The following is a 17,871-nucleotide window of genomic DNA, read 5'->3' as shown; positions in this document are numbered from 1 at the left end:
TCCCCTTGTTACTTCTTTACCATCATCCTTCTCACCCTCGGTTGTCATGTCCAAAGGAATGGGCCACTTTGTCATTGCCGTATAATCAAATGCTCTGACTTCTCTTAGGGTCCGTTTGTTTGCAAGGATTTGGTTTTCCAGAAAATATTTTCCTAGTTTACAGTGTTTGGTTGCAAGAAAATAATTTACATGGGAAATGATTTTCCAAAACACGGTAAAAAGCAGGCCTTTTTTACGAAAAATGTCTTACAGATTTTTAATCGGTAAGACATTTTTCGAAAATTCTTCCTCCCATCTCACTATCCGTTCTTCATCTGTTCTGAGATTTTCCGAAACAAGGTAAGACTTTCTCATTCTTCCGTTCTTCATCCAGTTCTGTAAGATTGGTTTTGGGTACGGCTTTTTCTTCTTCTTCTTCTTTTCCCTGACTGATCTGAATTGATCCTGCTTCTGGGATTGGTACTTGTTCGATATTGCTTAACCATAGTGTTTTTGGCTTGGGATGTTGTTGAATTCTCTAATTTCGACTTTGATCCATTTCTGTGCTTCAGATTCTGTATCAAACTTATTATTATCATTTAATTCATTGAATTCCATGTTTTTTTCTCTTTTGATGTGTAAATTGAATCTTTCTCCCAATTGACATGTTCAATTTTTTTAAAATTTCTTTATAATTTACTTCTTTTATCAAGAGATTTTCTTTCTCATTAATTAGTTTTGTCGTAAGCACACATAAATCCATTATATGTTCCTACCATCTCTTCTATGTTAGTCTAGTTTTCGTTCAGAAGTAATTAGTATGATTCTTTTAGCCTTAGGTTGTTTTGCTTCTCATATAGCAGATTTGTATTCCAATAAGTACATCAGCCGGGTTGACGCAGATTTTACCATGGATGTTTTATCATAAGGTTATTGGAGTCACAACCTTTTACCTCTTTGTCGAAGGACATGCATCATCTCCCAATGTTTCCAGAGTTTTGGAATCTATTCCTGTGAGTTTATGAAGACTTTGGCTTCCTCTGAATTAATTTTTGCTCTGTATTTCATTTATAAGTTGAAGTTTCAATTGATTTTCCTCCGTTGTTTGTCTGAATTACTTATGAAATAAGTTATATGTTGTTGTTCTTTAGGGAGTTGTTGTTCATTTATATGTTGTTGTTCATTTATAAGTTGAAGTTTCAATTGATTTTATGCTTGTTTAATTATTACTTTAGTTGAAAGCAAGGTTGTTCTCAATGTTTCTTCCTACTATTTTTTTAACTAATACCTTTGCTGAATGTGAAGTCTACCAGTGATAAATTGTCTTTATTTTGCATTTATTTCATGCTTTCTTTCATTATATTTGTGCACATGCAAGTATTCACCATCTGTTGCTTTTCTGGTTCTTTAGGGACAAGTCCCATACATAGATTTGAACTGGATATTTTTGTTTACCTCAGTCTCTTTACTACTGCTATTTTTGAGTTGTAAGACTTATTAAGATATGGGAAATGCAACAAGCTATTAAGGCACTAAACCTCTATAAATTTGAACTGGATATCTACTGCTATGAGATGAGACTTTTGGATTGAAATTTATAAACTGGAAGCAATATTAAGGATGATGTTTTATAGCGTCCCCACCTCCCAAGCAATTCATAAGGCATTACGATTATGCATGATGAGTTTTTTGGTTAATATTCCTGTGACTTGTTCAGGGACTATATTACATTGCATGAGCTAGAACCATCTTGGATCTTGATTATCAATGGTTCTGTCATTGTCTATATAAATGTTATTTTTTGCAGGCATTCATAATTGCTTCAACTGCAAAGAGGAAGAGTTACTTCACTGGTATAAACTTGAAGGCAGTCTTTTTTTCTTTTTTTCCCTGGATGCGTTGTTTTATTGCACCTTTCTGCTCGATACAAATGTATGGATGCGCTGATGTCAAACTACAGACCTCTGGTTTTTGTAGGTACAGGGAACATGTTGTTTGGGGTGATAAAGACCTTAGGCTGAAACTCCTAAGAAAGGGGATTTTAACTCGCAAATATACTCCTATGGTAATGACAATTATAACGTTTTAGAAAATAAGAAATGACAGGAAATTAAAACTACTTTTATAAGCATCCATCTTTAAAATTCAGTTTAAAATGATGTATGATTTTAACTTAAACGGATAAGACGCCTTTTTGCTACAATGCGTAACTTAAATGGATATGCTGACATATAAAGGCTCTAGTGCTATGCTGGAAGGTGTCATGGTAGTTGAGGGTAGTCGTTTGAACTTGAAACAACAGAAATTCAAACATTTTATATGGATTACTTGTCTAGGAAATGCATTACTATTTTGGACCGTTTGATTATTATTATAGTTAAATAATATGTTTTTTACAAGTTATCTTGTACTTGTGATAATGTGTTAAAATTTCTGACTTGCAAACAAACATGTGTCAATGTTCAAGAAGAACTATGACCATTTTCCAAAGGAAACACATTTTGGCTTGTATAGAGAAGCAACTCATGGTAACCCAAACTACTTCTTGACTTATGGGAATGAGAAAGAAGCTGCATGTGTTCAAGATGAGCTTCGTCCAAATGGTGCTCATTGATGGCACAATTATATGAAAACTCTAGACTATGGTGACTATGTACTAATGGAAAATCTTGATCAAATAACTTGATGCAATATTAGCATCACAAATACATGTCTCATAGATTCTTATGTAATTCAATATACTTTGCATATCTGGATAAAGGGTGGGTAAGGATAAAGGGTGTTTGGGGCATTAGGGATGGGGATGGGATATGTGCAGCTGGTCATTGATAATAGAGAAAGTTTTATGTTGCTTTCCTATCATTGATATACATGTTAGTAACTGAAACGGCTTGATTTGTAAGAATGATAGTTGCTTTTATAACACAATTACAAATAATTTATTTGACTTTGGTTGGTTTCAATTGACTTTCGATTAATATTTTAACTTAATAATTGAGTATTATTATATATTTAATTTGATTAATTTATTTATAAATAAATCATTGCAATATATGTAAAAATAATTTAAAATATAAATTTATTAATATATATGTAAAAACAGCTTCTTCGGAAAATATTTTCAGGAAATCTGCTAAATAATAGAAAATATTTTACACAGATTCATCCAAACACCAGAAAAGTAAGTCATTTTTCAGAAATCATTTTCCAGAAATCATTTTCCAAAAATCATTTTCCGGAAAATATTTTACCTGCAAACAAACGGAGCCTTATTCTTCTTCCAACAGCTTTTTTCTTCACAAATTTCTTATCTATCGATCAATTAGATTCATGGATGAGCAATTAATGGTATTTATTTCTGTTTTGGGACTTCCATATATGCAGGAAAGCCACCAATTACTTTATCTTTTATGTACAAAATTTTATACTTAAGCATTGCTAGGTATGCAATTAAAGAGTTTAATAATTCCTTTACTGGTGAAAAAATTTGGTTATAAAACTGGGTTTTTTGCAGGATCACTTTCAGTAAACATCATTAGTCAGGTAATTTAATATGCTATTTCATAATCCACGATGCTTTGTGTAATACCCCTACCAGTATTCATTGCCGGAATAGGGTACGAGGCACCGGAGTTTACGAATTAATTTTTTTATTCAATATAGTCCTTTTATAAATATCTAACCTTCTCTGTAATATTAAATCGAGACCAATCCATATCAACCAAATCAATTCAACATATTTTCATGATAGATTCATGCATTTATATAAGATAACGTCGTCACATATCTATAACCAGGTTTGTTAACTATACTAATGGCTAACTTTACATTCATTTCACGTTAACATTTACTTTGTTAGCTTATACATGCCATTGATTTCCAAAATAAAGTTTCTTTATATACCGAAATCCGAGGTTGACGATGTGATGTGTCTCCCACCAAATCGACCTCCGAGCTCTTAACACTACAAAACAGGGGAAAAGGAAGCGGGTAAGCACTTTGTGCTTAGTAAGCTCATGTAACAAGAATTATACTTACCTAATATTTTCAATACAATACCATAAACATCCATATATCCATTCAATGCATTATTACCTAATATGCACAAACTCAACATTCAAGTTAGTACAATAATTTCCATGTACCAATAATATATACTATGATTGATGAGCTCGTCAATACCATGATTTCCATTTCCTTGTTATTTTCCATATTTATCCGTTGAATTTATCGAATTTCGATGGATTTTCAGAGGTACACATTTATTGTACAATTCGGTCCGTCAATTCATATTCATGTGCGCACATATCCATTTCAGAGAGCACACTCCATGAACCTCAACCTTGCGGCGGGATTACGGTCTAGGCTAAATCCGCAATATAAACTCATAGAGTATTGTCGGGATTACCGGTCCGGGATAAATCCCTACAACGACAATTACTCTAATGAGCTTGGATCTGAATTACCAGTCCAGCTAAATTCAGACCTAATTTGGATTACCCGTCCGGCTAAATCCATTTTACACATATTCTTGGGAGGGCTATATCAGATAGGATCACCCGTCCGGCTAGATCCTTTTACCGTCAATTCCTTTTCGAGAGATCCATCGAATTTTCTTTTCATTCAACCGGATTTCTTCCCATTTTATCAAATATATCAATGTTTCATAAATTTCCATATAATGAACACTCAAATCATATTCACATCAATAACATACAATTTCAAGCATTTCAGAATATAATTCAAGTTACATGAACTTACCTTGATACTTGTTTGTAAACAGTAAAAATCTACTAATCCCGAACTTTTTCTTTTCCTTGATCTAGCTTCGTATTTGAATCTTCTGGATCTAAATAAATAAATTTAATTTTCAATTTAATACATTTCATGTTCATATGCAACATTCTCTATAATTCAACTATTATTTATAGTTCATTCAAAGCTGTCTACTTGGATCATAGTCACTAAATTATTTATAACTTGAGCTACGGGACTCCAAATTAAGATCCGTTAATTTTCCCTGAAACTAGACTCATACATATTTTTACCATAAAATTTTCAGAATTTTTGGTTTAGCCAATCAGTACAGTTTATTCTTCAAAGTCACCTCTGTTCTGTTGTCTAACAGTTCTGACCCTTCTTCACTAAAAATAAATTATCTCTTTATAAAGAATTCAAATGATGTTCTCGTTTATTTCTATTAAAAATAGACTCATTCAGAATTATAGAAATATAAATTTAAGTCCCTAATTATTTTTATTCAATTTTTTATAATTTTTAAAAGTCAGAACAGGGGAACCCGAATTCATTCTGACCTTGTCTCACAAAATTCATTATATCTCAAAATTTACAAATCCATTGCTTACAATATTTCTTCTATGAGAAACTAGACTCAATAAGCTTTAATTCCATTTTTGTTCATCTTCTAATTCGATTCCTAAAATTTTTGGTGATTTTTCAAAGTTAGTCTACTGCTGCTATCCAAACTGTTTTAGTGCAAGCTGTTTATTACCATTTTTCCCCTAAGCTTTTAATAAATGATAATTTCGTCCCTACTCAATTAGCCTCTCAATTGAGCTGATTTTTCTCAATTAACATTTTATTCTATCATCTCAAACTAGTCTACAACCTTTAGGAATCATAATTTCAGCAATAGACTTTAATTCCAAACATTTTCACAATTAGGTCCTAAAAATCAATTTCCATTGAAATTGCCTAATAAAATCATCTCATAAACAAATTAAAGCTTTAATTTCATTCTATTTCATCATAAACTTACAGCACTCAACCATGGTGACTTTCAATTTCATCCATGAAATCAAAAGCTAATGAATTTAATTGTAGGACCTAGTTGTAAAAGTCTTAGAAACACAAAAATTACAAGAAAAAGGCAAGGATTAACTCACTTGGTGCAAAAATTATGAAATACCAGCTTAGATAACCCTCCTATGGCGTTTTTAGCTGCTGGAATTGAAGAGAAATGAAGAGAAATCTAGATATTTCCTATTTAGTCCTAGTTTTATTTAGTTAATTTTGCAATATTCCAATTTTTCCCTTAATTTATCAATTTTTCTGCTGATTTCATACCCTTGCCGTCCAACCCAAATAAATTTTGGGTCTAATTCATTTTAAATCCTTTCTCATTAGACTCTTAAGCTATTTAATCACTCTAGCAACTTTTACACCTATTACAATTTAGTCCTTTTCATTTAATTGACTACCCAAACATTAAAATTTCCTAACGAAATTTTAATACCACATTAATAACATTTCATAAATATTTATAAAATTATTTTCGACTCGGTTTTACTAGATAGAGGTCCCGATACCTTATTTTACCCAATTTCTTCAATAATTTCTTTTTCTAACTAATCACTAAATCGATAAAATTTTCCTATCAATATTTTCATACGATTTTCCTATCATATAAATTTTCAAGCAAAAATATTGAAATAAATTTCTCTTTAAATCGGATCTATGGTTACGAAACCATTGTTCCGATAACCTTGAATTTAGGCCATTACACTTTGGCTACTTCAAACTGATACTTTCCCTACTAAATTTGAAGGCTATAATTCTGAAAAGGTATCCATCGGAGATAATGTTGGTTTAATTATATTGCCTCTTTGGGACCATTCAATTTACATTGGTTACTTTGATTTTTGAAAGAGACCCAAACGCTTGGATGTTGAGTCCTGATATCGAGCTCATATCTGTAGTCTACTCAATAAGCAGACTGCAACTCCCCATATTAGCTTTTTCATTAACTCCCTATATTAGCTTTTTCATTTTGGCAAATCGAAGCTTAGTAACTAAAACCAATTTCGTTTCAGACTTTATTTGGAAATGTAGTAACATTCGGCGTGCAAGCAGGGTGCATACAACGTAAAGGGTCGGTCTTTGTGGCCACGTTTAAGCCCTTAAGTATCTTTGTGGCCACGCTTTATATTGCTGCCTTCTTGGGGTTCATTTTCCTTAGGGATGATGGTGAAGAATGAATAGGGGGAAAAGGGGGAGAAGGCAAGAGTGGGGAGGTTTGCAAAAATATAAAGGGGCTAGTGATAGAGAGAGGGATGGTGGGGAAGAGTGAGAGGGATGGAAAATGGCATTTCCGTTAAGTCTGTAATGGAAAATGGTAGCTTCGTTACAAACGTAACGAAAAATGGTTAGTGGTGACTATTTTGCTATTTTTCGAAAGTTGAGTGACTGAATTAAAACCTGAGTGACTGTTTTGTCAGCTACCCTAAAGTTGAGTGACTATTGGTGTAATTTACCCTAAAAGTTAATTCAATTAAGTAAAATATTAAAATAAAGAGATAATTTATTTAAAATCAACTTTTTCTTTAACATATAAAAAATTATAAAGAAAAAAGTTAAACAAAAAGGCATGGAATAACTTAAAAGAATTAAAAGTGTAACACCCCTCGCTCGACCCGATCACCAGGTTCAACCTATAGAATGCTACATTCGTTGCTGGAGCAACAACAATCAAATATACAGAAATCAATCAATCAATCATCCATGCGATTAAACATTATTCATATTCAATTTACGCTTAACAATCTATTTTGAGTCTTAATCAAGCTTATGAAAGCTCTCTTGTCAACCCAAGCATGAATTAAGACCAAATTGCAAAGTTTTAGAAATTTAGGGTTGACGTCGTAACGTCGTCAAACAGTGAGTCACGCCACGACCTTAGGCCACTTGACATCACGACGTTACTTACTTTAGGTTGATGTTGCGATGAGGAAGGTTGGTTGTCGAGACGTGGCCCCTATTTTTGGCAAAAATGCACAATTTGGTACCTAAATCAAAGCTTCCAACCATACCTATCAATATGTTCATCAAATTGTCACTTCCATTTGACTCAAAACCTACCAAAACATACCAATCAAGTTCAAATATTCACATTCAAATTCTTATCCAACATATAATACTTAATACTCAATTAGATTTAAACTTTAAAAAGTCACGAACCAAACACCAACCAAGTCATTCAATGACCAAACTTCACTTACGCCAAACCACATTGAAACATGCCATTACACTTTCATTACCAAAACTTATGCACATATACACACCTATGGCTTATATATCTTAAACATAAGCTTAAAAAATCAAGAATAAATCATACATCTCATCTATTCAACATTTAAGTCTATTTGATCTCATTTACCATCCAATTTTGGCAACCATCTTTAGCAATACTCAACTATTGCATACATATACAATTCAATCATAAAACCTTCATAACCTTGTCAATGGACTAAATTAAACATTCACCAAAGCAAATCTCAAGCATGAAAATCAAACATACTATTTTCAACTAGGCATTAACTTAATTCATTCATATGCTATAACCAACATTCAAAATCATCATCATATACCATATTCATTACAAGTTCAACTCATCAAGACTTTTAGAAATTAAGGTAAAACTAAGAAACTTATATACATGTCATAATCCTTGACTCAAAATGATCAAATAGCTATCAATTTGATAATAGTGTAAGCTTCGAGACAGTCAGGCTTGACCTGTTTCGCAAGGTGACGATATACAAGGAAAAGGGAAAACAAACTAGGTAAGCATATAAGATTCTTAGTAAGCTCATAAGTATTAAACAAAACTTAGCTTATCTTTTATATAAATACAATAAGCTACCATAACTTGGCATAGTTTGGCTAGACATGACAATTCAAAACATCAACAAGGTGAGCATTAACTTATAATCAAACCATATGATATCACAAGTACTTAACATGACATTTCATGTCACATTTGGTGACAATATCAAATTCATACTCAATAAAGGATGTTACATTCACATGTATATTAATCAAAGGCAATACTCCAATCAATTTTTCTTACACAATTCATTCAATTTTAAATTCATTTCATCCCATTTCAATTTCTCAATTTCATGTAAACTGATTCGCCGAATGAACCCTAGTAAATAAGCTTGGATACAAAGGTATCTACACCACACCAGTTGCTCATTCAAGCTGAATATTATACATGTCAGGTTACCCGTTTGGGCTAAACCTTTAAAACTACACATCATGTTACTTGTCCGAGCTAAATATGTGTCACATATATCTGAGAATCTGCAACAAATGATGGATCTTGGTAACATCTGTAATCAATCTCATTCAAGCATGCGCTAGAGCCTATTGCCATGCCAATCGTATCCTAACCTTTACTAAGTTCACATGGGCATCTTTTACACATATAAACATCAATTTTCAATTTAGTCCAGTTCTAGCTTGATCTTACCAATTCACAACCAAACACACACACACACACACAAAAAAAAAAATTTAAAACACATAACAACCTAAGCAAATAAATACAGAATGAACTTACCTGATCAAAACACCAAACAAGTTGATCCTATAAGGACTAACCAACAATTTTGGCTTTTTCTCGATTACCTCCAGTTTGATCCAATTCTTGATCTATACAATTGTTCCATACAATTCATCAATACCAAACATTTAGATATTATGCCATGACATGTATGGACCTATGAAATCTCATTTTTCAATACCCCTAAAGTTTTATATTTTATTTAATTTAGTCTCTAAATTCGAAATAGTCATAACTTTCAATTTTGAGTCTCGATTTAAAAATTAACTTCAATTTCATTCATCAGGGACCCTATACTTTCTGTTTATACTAAATTTCACAACAATTTTGCATTTTATTCACTTTAGTTCTTATGTACAAAACTAACAAATAAATGTTACAATCTAATCTTTTTTTCATAAACTAAGCTTAAATCTATCAATTTAACACCAAATTATTCAAGAAATCAACAATGACAACTTTAAAAAAAATTAATTGTAATGAACCGAAAGTTACGGTATCGGAAATTGAGTCTTGAGTACTGTTTCCGTGAAATTAATTCATGAATATTTATTAGAAATATTTATGAATTATAGTTGAATGGTTATTTAGTGTTTAATTAAGTGAAGTAGCTTGAATTTAGTTTAAAGGACTAAATTGCATACGGTATAAAAGTTTAATTATAGATTAAAGATTAGTAAAGGGACTAATCTAGCAATTAGACCCTAAGTGCCGTGTGTGTGAATGTATGATATAACATGTGTAATAGTTGGTAAAGATATTAAATGTGTTAAAGTAGTTTTTCTTATAGATTAAGTTATTTTATTAGAATAATATTATATTATTAATATTATTATATTGAATATAGATTTATGAGTAAGTTAAAAAAAAGAAAGAAAGAAAGAAAGATAGAAAAAGTTACAGAGAGCAAACGTGAGAAAGAAAGAAAGAAAGAAAGAAAGAAAGAAATAGAAAAGAGAAATTTGAGGATTAAGGCCCTAAAGCTTGATTGGTAAGATGTTTTAGCTTATTTTCTTATAATTTTTATGTTTATGGATGCCTAATTCAAAGTTCTACATGTATGAGGTTAAAATGAAGAAAAATAGAAAATTTTAGATATTGATTTAGTTGAATAAATTGAGGTTTTATGGGTTAAATTGATAGAAATTGAAGTTAGAAGTGAAAATTGAGTGATTTATTAAAAGAATTCTAAGTTAGGTTTAAATAAGGATTAAGTTGAATAGAGCTCAAAATTTATGTTTTATAATGAATTTTATGAGTTAGAAATTGTTAATGAGTTGATTAAAAGATAATATGAAGCTTAAGTTAAAGAAAAAAGATTAGTAATGGAAAAAGGACGAAATTGGAATTTTTGTAAAAGTTTGATAGAAAGTGAAAATGTGTTTTATGAATTAGTATATTGATGATTTTTAATTGTATGATTGTTAGTAGCAAAGCGTAGCACGGATACGTCATCAAAGAAGGAAAAGAAAAAGTGAACGAAGATATCAATTAAATTCGATAAATAGTGGTTTGTATTTCTATAAACCGAGCTTAATCGTTATTGCTATATTTGATATTTATATTGTATGAAAATGTGAATGAGGTAAGTATTTTTACCATATTGAAATGAATGTGATTTTGAATACCCTATTATGATGTCGGGCTAGTCGGATATAGTTGACATGTCATAGGAATTGGAAGTATTGGGATATTAGGCATTGAGTCGATGAGACACTATGTGTCGACTCATCGTTAAAGTTCGGATTTGTTCCGATGAAGTACTTTGTGTACTATAATGTTAAAGTTCGGATTTGTTCCGATGAAGCACTATGTGCTTATCCCGGAGTGTGGGTTGGATCCGTGTATCCGTTAGAGTCCGAGTTATGTTAATAAGGGTAAATAAAGTAAAGATTATTAAAGTACTGATTGATATTGAATAATAGCAATAATATGTTTGAATTACCATGTTTTAAAGTTGATTAAGCTATTGTTTATAGAAATACCACTGAGAGTATTCTCAGCGTATGGTTTGTTTCCGTGCGCAGGCTAGGTACGAAAGTATAAGGACTCAGATACAAGCCGATCCACGAACTCAAATTGATGAAGTTTCTATCTTTTTGGAAAATGGCATTGTACCTAGGATGTTTTTTGGTCATTTTGAAAGTATCTAAGTTGTTAAGTGATATTTTGGTATGTTTTGTAAATGTTACCAAAACCTTAAGTATGGTATGTTTTGATATGTTAGTGAAGAGTAATAAGAGGAAGTGTTGGTAAATATTGTAGAGAGAAGAAATGAAGATGTTATAAACTTAGTTATCAACATTTTATACTAAAATAGATTTGGACAGTAACAGTAGTCCAACTTTGAAAATATACCAAAAATAGTATAAAGTGAATTAGATGATGAATAAAATATGTAATTGAAGCTTAATGAATCTATTTTTATATGGAAGAAACAAAATAGGTAAAAGAGTTGTATTTTATGAGATATTTACGTTTTGGTGAAACAGGGTTAGAGCAATTTCTGGATTCCCTATTTTGACTTTAGAAATTCACCATAAATTGTGTATTAAGAATTAGGACTCAAACTTTATATGTATGGATTCCTTATTGAGTATATTTTTATTTTAAACAAATAGCATAGTCATTGGATTTCTGTACAGGAAGAAATTTGATTCGTAGTGCACAAGGGTCAGAGTAGCCGAACCCTGAAACAGGGGAGAATTTTTCTAATAAACTGTACTAATTGGCCTGACCAAAAATTCTAGAAAAAAATTAGTAAGTAGATATATGAGTCTAGTTTCAGGGAAAATTTACGGAATTGGATTTCGAGTTTCGTAACTCGAGATATGATTTTTTTAGCGACCGTGAAGCAGATGGATAGTTTACTATGAAAACTGTTTAAGTGCTAAGATAAGTTTTGTAATGTCTCCTGCTTGACTTCGGCAACGGTCTCGGGTAGGGGGACGTTACATTAATAGTTTTACAAATTGGTACATGGGCTAGTTAAATCAAGCTCACATGACCTCAAAAACATAAAAAAGATTATAAGAAAAAGACTTGAAATTGCTTACCAATCGAGGGTCGAATGCTTTGAGCTTCAAAAATGTTTTTCCTTATGTTTTTAAGCTTAAACGATGGAGAAGAAGAAAGAAACATGACAACTTTGCACTAATTCACCTTTTTATACTTGGATTAAATCTTAGTTAACCTAAATTAATTAATTAAATCGTAATTATCATTAATAAAAAATAGTGGAAGTTAACATCATCATCCACTATTTGATGTAACAAAATAGTTTATTTACCATTCTGAGCCATTGACTAATTTCAATTTAAGTCTTTAAGTCTTTGGCCAATTAAAAACCTATAATAATTGGACTTTTATAATTTAGTCCCTACACCTAAATTAATTATTAACTCAACAAAATTACCAGACCAAACTCTAATATGTTGTTATAACAACTCCGCAAATATTCATATTTAATATTTATGAACTCGATTTATGAAAATGGGGTTCCAAAATAACATTTTCTGGCACCACTAGAAATCGAGTTATTACAAAAAGGCAAGAAGTGAAAGAGTAATTTACCCAAATTGTAAATAAGTGCTTCAAATGTGTCAAAAAAAAACTCTAAAGTGAACATGATTGTTTTTTTTTTTTCCTTTTTTGGAATAACTTCTGCAGGCTATGAAATGTTGTAGATAGTAAAGGGTATATTGAAGGATAGAAATAGTAAAGTATGCCCAAGTAAAAAGGTAAGAAGAGCTCTAGTGAAAAGGGGTAATCAATATGGTAACACAATAAGTTTACAATAAGCATTGCTAGCAATATGGTATGAAGTTGATGAAGTAGCGATTATATTATTAGTTCTTAGTAAATATGATACCTACCTAGAATATCAGGTTCTATCAAAGCAAGAATGAAAAAGATTGTAATAGAAATGGTAAGCAACTACTAAATGTTGGAAACATATATAACTAATTGAGATTTAGTAATGTTATTTTAATGCAATGTAACACAATTAGGTTTGGCAAAATTTAAAGACAACCTTATCTTAGCTTTGATTTGATTTGTTTTTTTGTTATCATGAGTGATTTGTGAGTAAGATTTGAATTCAAGTAATCAAATTTTAGGAAGTGCACCTTGTTATTGTTGGTTTGTACATTGAGTAACTCAACTATTATTACAATTTGTTTTTGCATTTGTTAAGTCCACGCTTGTTGATGATTTTCTTTTTGAGGAAGGAATTTCACTTCAATTGGATCATCTTTTAAACTAATTTGATGATGGCAAGGTGAAGTTATGAATAACAACATATAAATGTGAAATAATTTGTAAAATTTTTATTAAAATATATCGTTGTTTGAGCTTATTTGATTCAAGAATATCAAGGTCTAGGTAAAATTTAGTGGTTGAGTTTGGGGCAATGTTTGTCACCTAATTTCATTGAATAATTATTTAGTATATAAAGTTGGATGTGGTTAGAAAATGTAAAATAATGAAATTGAACAAAACATACTCATGTACTTTTTCACCAATAACCTTGCACATATAAGGACTTGTGTGAAAATTGAACGTCGATAATGACAATGAAACACAAAGAAAAAGAAAAAATAGAACAGACAAAATTTAGGTGAAAACTCTTTCGGGAAAAAAACCAAGGGTAGAGGAGAAGAAAATTCACTATGTCAAATTCGAATGATACAAGAGGAGTATACACTATGCCTATTTATAGGTTTGTAAAACCATATTCTAATCAAAGTGTAATAGAAGTAATGCTCTAAGGTTAAAACACCCGTAGTTGCGACCTCAATCCAATATTTTGCTTATTGGAGGATCTATTATGGGCTGCGACCTTCACCCTCACAAATCTCCCTATCTTTTCATTTGTATTTTATTTTAACAGGAATTTGGGTCACACAACTATAACAACTTGAGGCTTCAAGTCATTGATAAGTAAGGTAGAGTATTAGTTGGAATATTCAAAAATTATTTTTTTCTAAAATGTTAATTTTAATTTTGTTTGTCTCATACCTCTCATCTTGAATGAAAAAATGTCATGTTTCCCTACATTATTAGCTTTGTTACTCAAATCTTATTTTTGTAACAGGTGTAATGGACGAAATTATCTTAATAACATCTGTATAAAAAAATTAAATTATATTACTTGAATTATGTTACCACATAATATTGTATAAGGAAGGGTAATGAATGTTGTTGAAGAAAACTTATTAAATACTTGTCATACTTAATACGTTCATACATAGAGCAATGAGGTAAAGTGAAAATAGTGTCCAGAGAACAAACTTGTATCTTTATGAAGTTTGTGAAGTTGGGTTGCTCTAGTTAGACATATGTTGTAATCTCTGATGAATGCATTATAGTTGAACTTGTTTTTCACTTGGAACCTACTAATGAATTGGATACAAACTTCTTTCATTAGTGGGGCAAATATAAGTGCATAAAAACCTTTAATATAGAAATGCATGTCATTGTTCTGTTATGAATCATTGAAGATATACAAGTGAAAATTAATAATAATTATTTCAAAAATTATTTTATAAGTTTAATAATATAGAAATAGTTTGTATTTCCATAACCTTGAAATACCTATGTGTCAATACCCACAAATTTGCACTGAGTATTTTGTTTGGTTGGGAAAGATTGTATTTCTCCCAAAACATGACCACTATAATTTTGATTTGTTTTGGTTATTGTAACACCCCTCGCTCGACCCAATTGTTTAGCCGAACAATCAACTAAATGAAGATGCTACTCATAGACTGAAATGAACTTAATATGCCACCGTGTGATTTCCACTTGCTTGTGCGCTAAAAAGCACAATCCACATATCCATAAGGGTGAGTTAAAAGATTTTCATATTCATGAGTAAATTAACCAAATGTCAATCAATACAATACGACATTCTTATGGCATTAGACCCACAGCACGTCCTGTAGTTCAATTACAAGAACAATTATGACCCTGAGCTTAAATCCTACCATTCGCCCCCAAATGTACGCATGTTATCATTAAGGGAAATCAAGCTCACACTAGCTTTAAGGATTCTGACTTTGTCCCTCTTCGGGGTGTCATCTAACTCAGTATACCACTAGCACAAGCAGGTTGTGCATTAACATAGGGCTCTCATTGACATAATCCATACGCTATCTTAGCTTGCAGGTTGACACGTCTTTCGAATTAGCAATGTCATACTTAAAGGTTTCTTGTAATCATATTCCGTGGGTAAGTCATATGCAGAGAATCTTGACATATAATTTTTTTGTGGATTTATACGTAAGGATTAATCCCATCTGACTCACTCTTGAAGGTAATTTTCATTAATTCTTAATTGATGGACTTTGACGTATGACTTCATGCCTTATGAACTTGAACATGCGCGGCCATGTTTAACAGACTTAGATATGCAAATTCATACCCTGCGAACACATGCTTGAAAGCGGTCATTGCATATACATACTTGTACACATGCTTGGGAAATAGTCTTTGCAGACATGCTTGAAAAAAAATGTCTTGTGGACTGTCTTAACTTGTAAACTTGAGGACATGTTTTGCGAACTTATATACACGGATTCATGCTTGGCGGAAGCATGCATGTGGATTCATTCTTGATGAGAAATATCGCGAACTCATGCTGGTAACAGTCTTTGCAGACTCTGATTGAATACTAGTCCTTGCAGACTCATACATGGAATAGTCCTTGCGAACCCATACATGGATTAATCCTTGAGGACTATTACTTAAAAGATAGTCCCTTGGATTTTTATATGGCGGAATTCAGCGTATAGGCTTAGCATGGAAACTTGAGGACACATCCAACATACCGTCATAACTTGAAACATGAGGAGAAGTTTAGCGGGCCGTCAAAACTTGCGTATGCCCATAGCCATAAGACTTGCATACATACATGAGGCTTGAAGCCTTAGACTCTGCAAAGTCTCATAATTGAGAAGAAACCTCGTAGAGTCATCACGTACTTGTGCTCATAAATCCCCATACAATCCAACCGAACCTCCACAAAGCTAAATAGCATGTGGCACAAAGTGCACAACATGACATCTCCTTATTCATTCATTCATTCATCTTTACATCCATCTATACTCCTCATACCATTCATTTTTACCAAAATAACTCATATCATGCATTCATCAATAATACATAATCTAATAGTACTTTACCAGTAACAACTTATCAATACAACAAGCTTATGCTTACAGCCAGGCATACTTTTTTCACACCCAACATCTATCAACATTTCAGCAGAAAACTCACCAAAACAACATGTATTTAAAGTAACTGGGGGACAATTTAGAAATCATCATACACCATAACGTTTTTCTCATCAACAATTCATCAATACTATAACTTGAGCTCACAACCAACATGCATCTTACCTCGTAAAACACATCCGCGATTGTGGTAACACCTTCCCCTGTTTAGTTTCTCCTTTGTCGCTTGGTCCTTCTCCTTTGTTATCAGTGGCTTGCCATAATCTCCATTACTCAAGCTAAAATGTTTGTTTCTACCCACATGTAGACTGTTCTTCTATTCCCTTTTCTATCGCTTGCAAAGCAAACTAGAGAAGAAATGGAAGAAGGATCCTGAATCCTCCCTGAGAGAATGAAAGAGTCCCCCTTTTATACCCCTCCTCTTGCCCTCCTCTCTAGAACCTAGTAAACATTATAAAATTTTATTAACTCCGCCATTATGTTTTCCATTAGAAAATCGTGTAGTTAAATCTCAACCATCCAATTCCACTTCAAATATTCCCCAACCAGCCATATAAGTATCCTCTAATTACTCTAAGGCTCGCTTCAACCCAAATATTTACAACTTGATACTAAATAATTGCCATAGGAAAAATAAAATAAAAAAAAAAAAGGAACTAAGTAACCTAAGAACTTCAATTATCCAGATTTTATTTCTAGATTGGGGTGTGACAGTTATTTTGAAGGTTGAAGTTAACTAAAGAATTCATAACTCATGGTTGGCTACAAGTAAAACTATAAAGAATGGTGTGAACTGAATAGTTTCAAAGATGTCTTTCAAATTCGGAAGTTGAGGAAGTAGCAATAATGCTATGAAAAACAAAACATTGACATGATCATATAATGGAATCATATAAGATCAAAAGAAAGTATAACCATGGATAGTAAATCAAATTGGAATATATCCTTAAAATCGAAATTCAATAACACTTCATCTATTTATTTTTTTCCATTAATTAGCTGCGCAAAAATAAACCCATTAAGACAAAACTAAAAGAAAGGCAAACAAGTGATGGCAAGGTCATGGGATAACAAAACGAACCTAATTAAATTGCTGTTGTATAGTGAAAAAGCATGTGATTTTGAAATAGATGTAGCTAGGAAAGAAGAAATGAGTAGAGAACAATCACTGCAGAATAAGATATTCTTTTACAGTTTTACTTTGTGAAATTGTAGTGAATAGTAGTCATTCACAAAAATATAATAATCAAACTATTTGGCCGTTCTCATTATTTATGGTTCAACTTCTCT

At 31.7% G+C, this 17,871-nt stretch overlaps 2 protein-coding genes across 5 annotated transcripts in view; one reads left to right on the top strand and one right to left on the bottom strand.

Moving 5' to 3' along the window:
* The window catches only part of LOC108454161 (dihydropyrimidinase), a 107,689-nt gene that overhangs the window by 49,262 nt on the left and 40,556 nt on the right, over nucleotides 1–17,871 (bottom strand). The window lies entirely within an intron of this gene.
* LOC108476582 (glycosyltransferase-like At3g57200) lies at nucleotides 242–2,593 on the top strand. Its single transcript, XM_017778831.1, has 4 exons — nucleotides 242–339; nucleotides 860–992; nucleotides 1,787–2,044; nucleotides 2,447–2,593. The coding sequence occupies exons 1-4, from the start codon at nucleotides 242–244 to the stop codon at nucleotides 2,591–2,593; spliced, it is 636 nt and encodes a 211-aa protein (XP_017634320.1).

The sequence above is a fragment of the Gossypium arboreum genome, chromosome 7, assembly GCF_025698485.1.
Source record: "Gossypium arboreum isolate Shixiya-1 chromosome 7, ASM2569848v2, whole genome shotgun sequence".
Classification (NCBI taxonomy): domain Eukaryota; kingdom Viridiplantae; phylum Streptophyta; class Magnoliopsida; order Malvales; family Malvaceae; genus Gossypium; species Gossypium arboreum.
The sequence above is the reverse complement of the archived record's forward strand: the minus strand, read 5'-3'. Positions and strand labels throughout refer to the sequence as shown.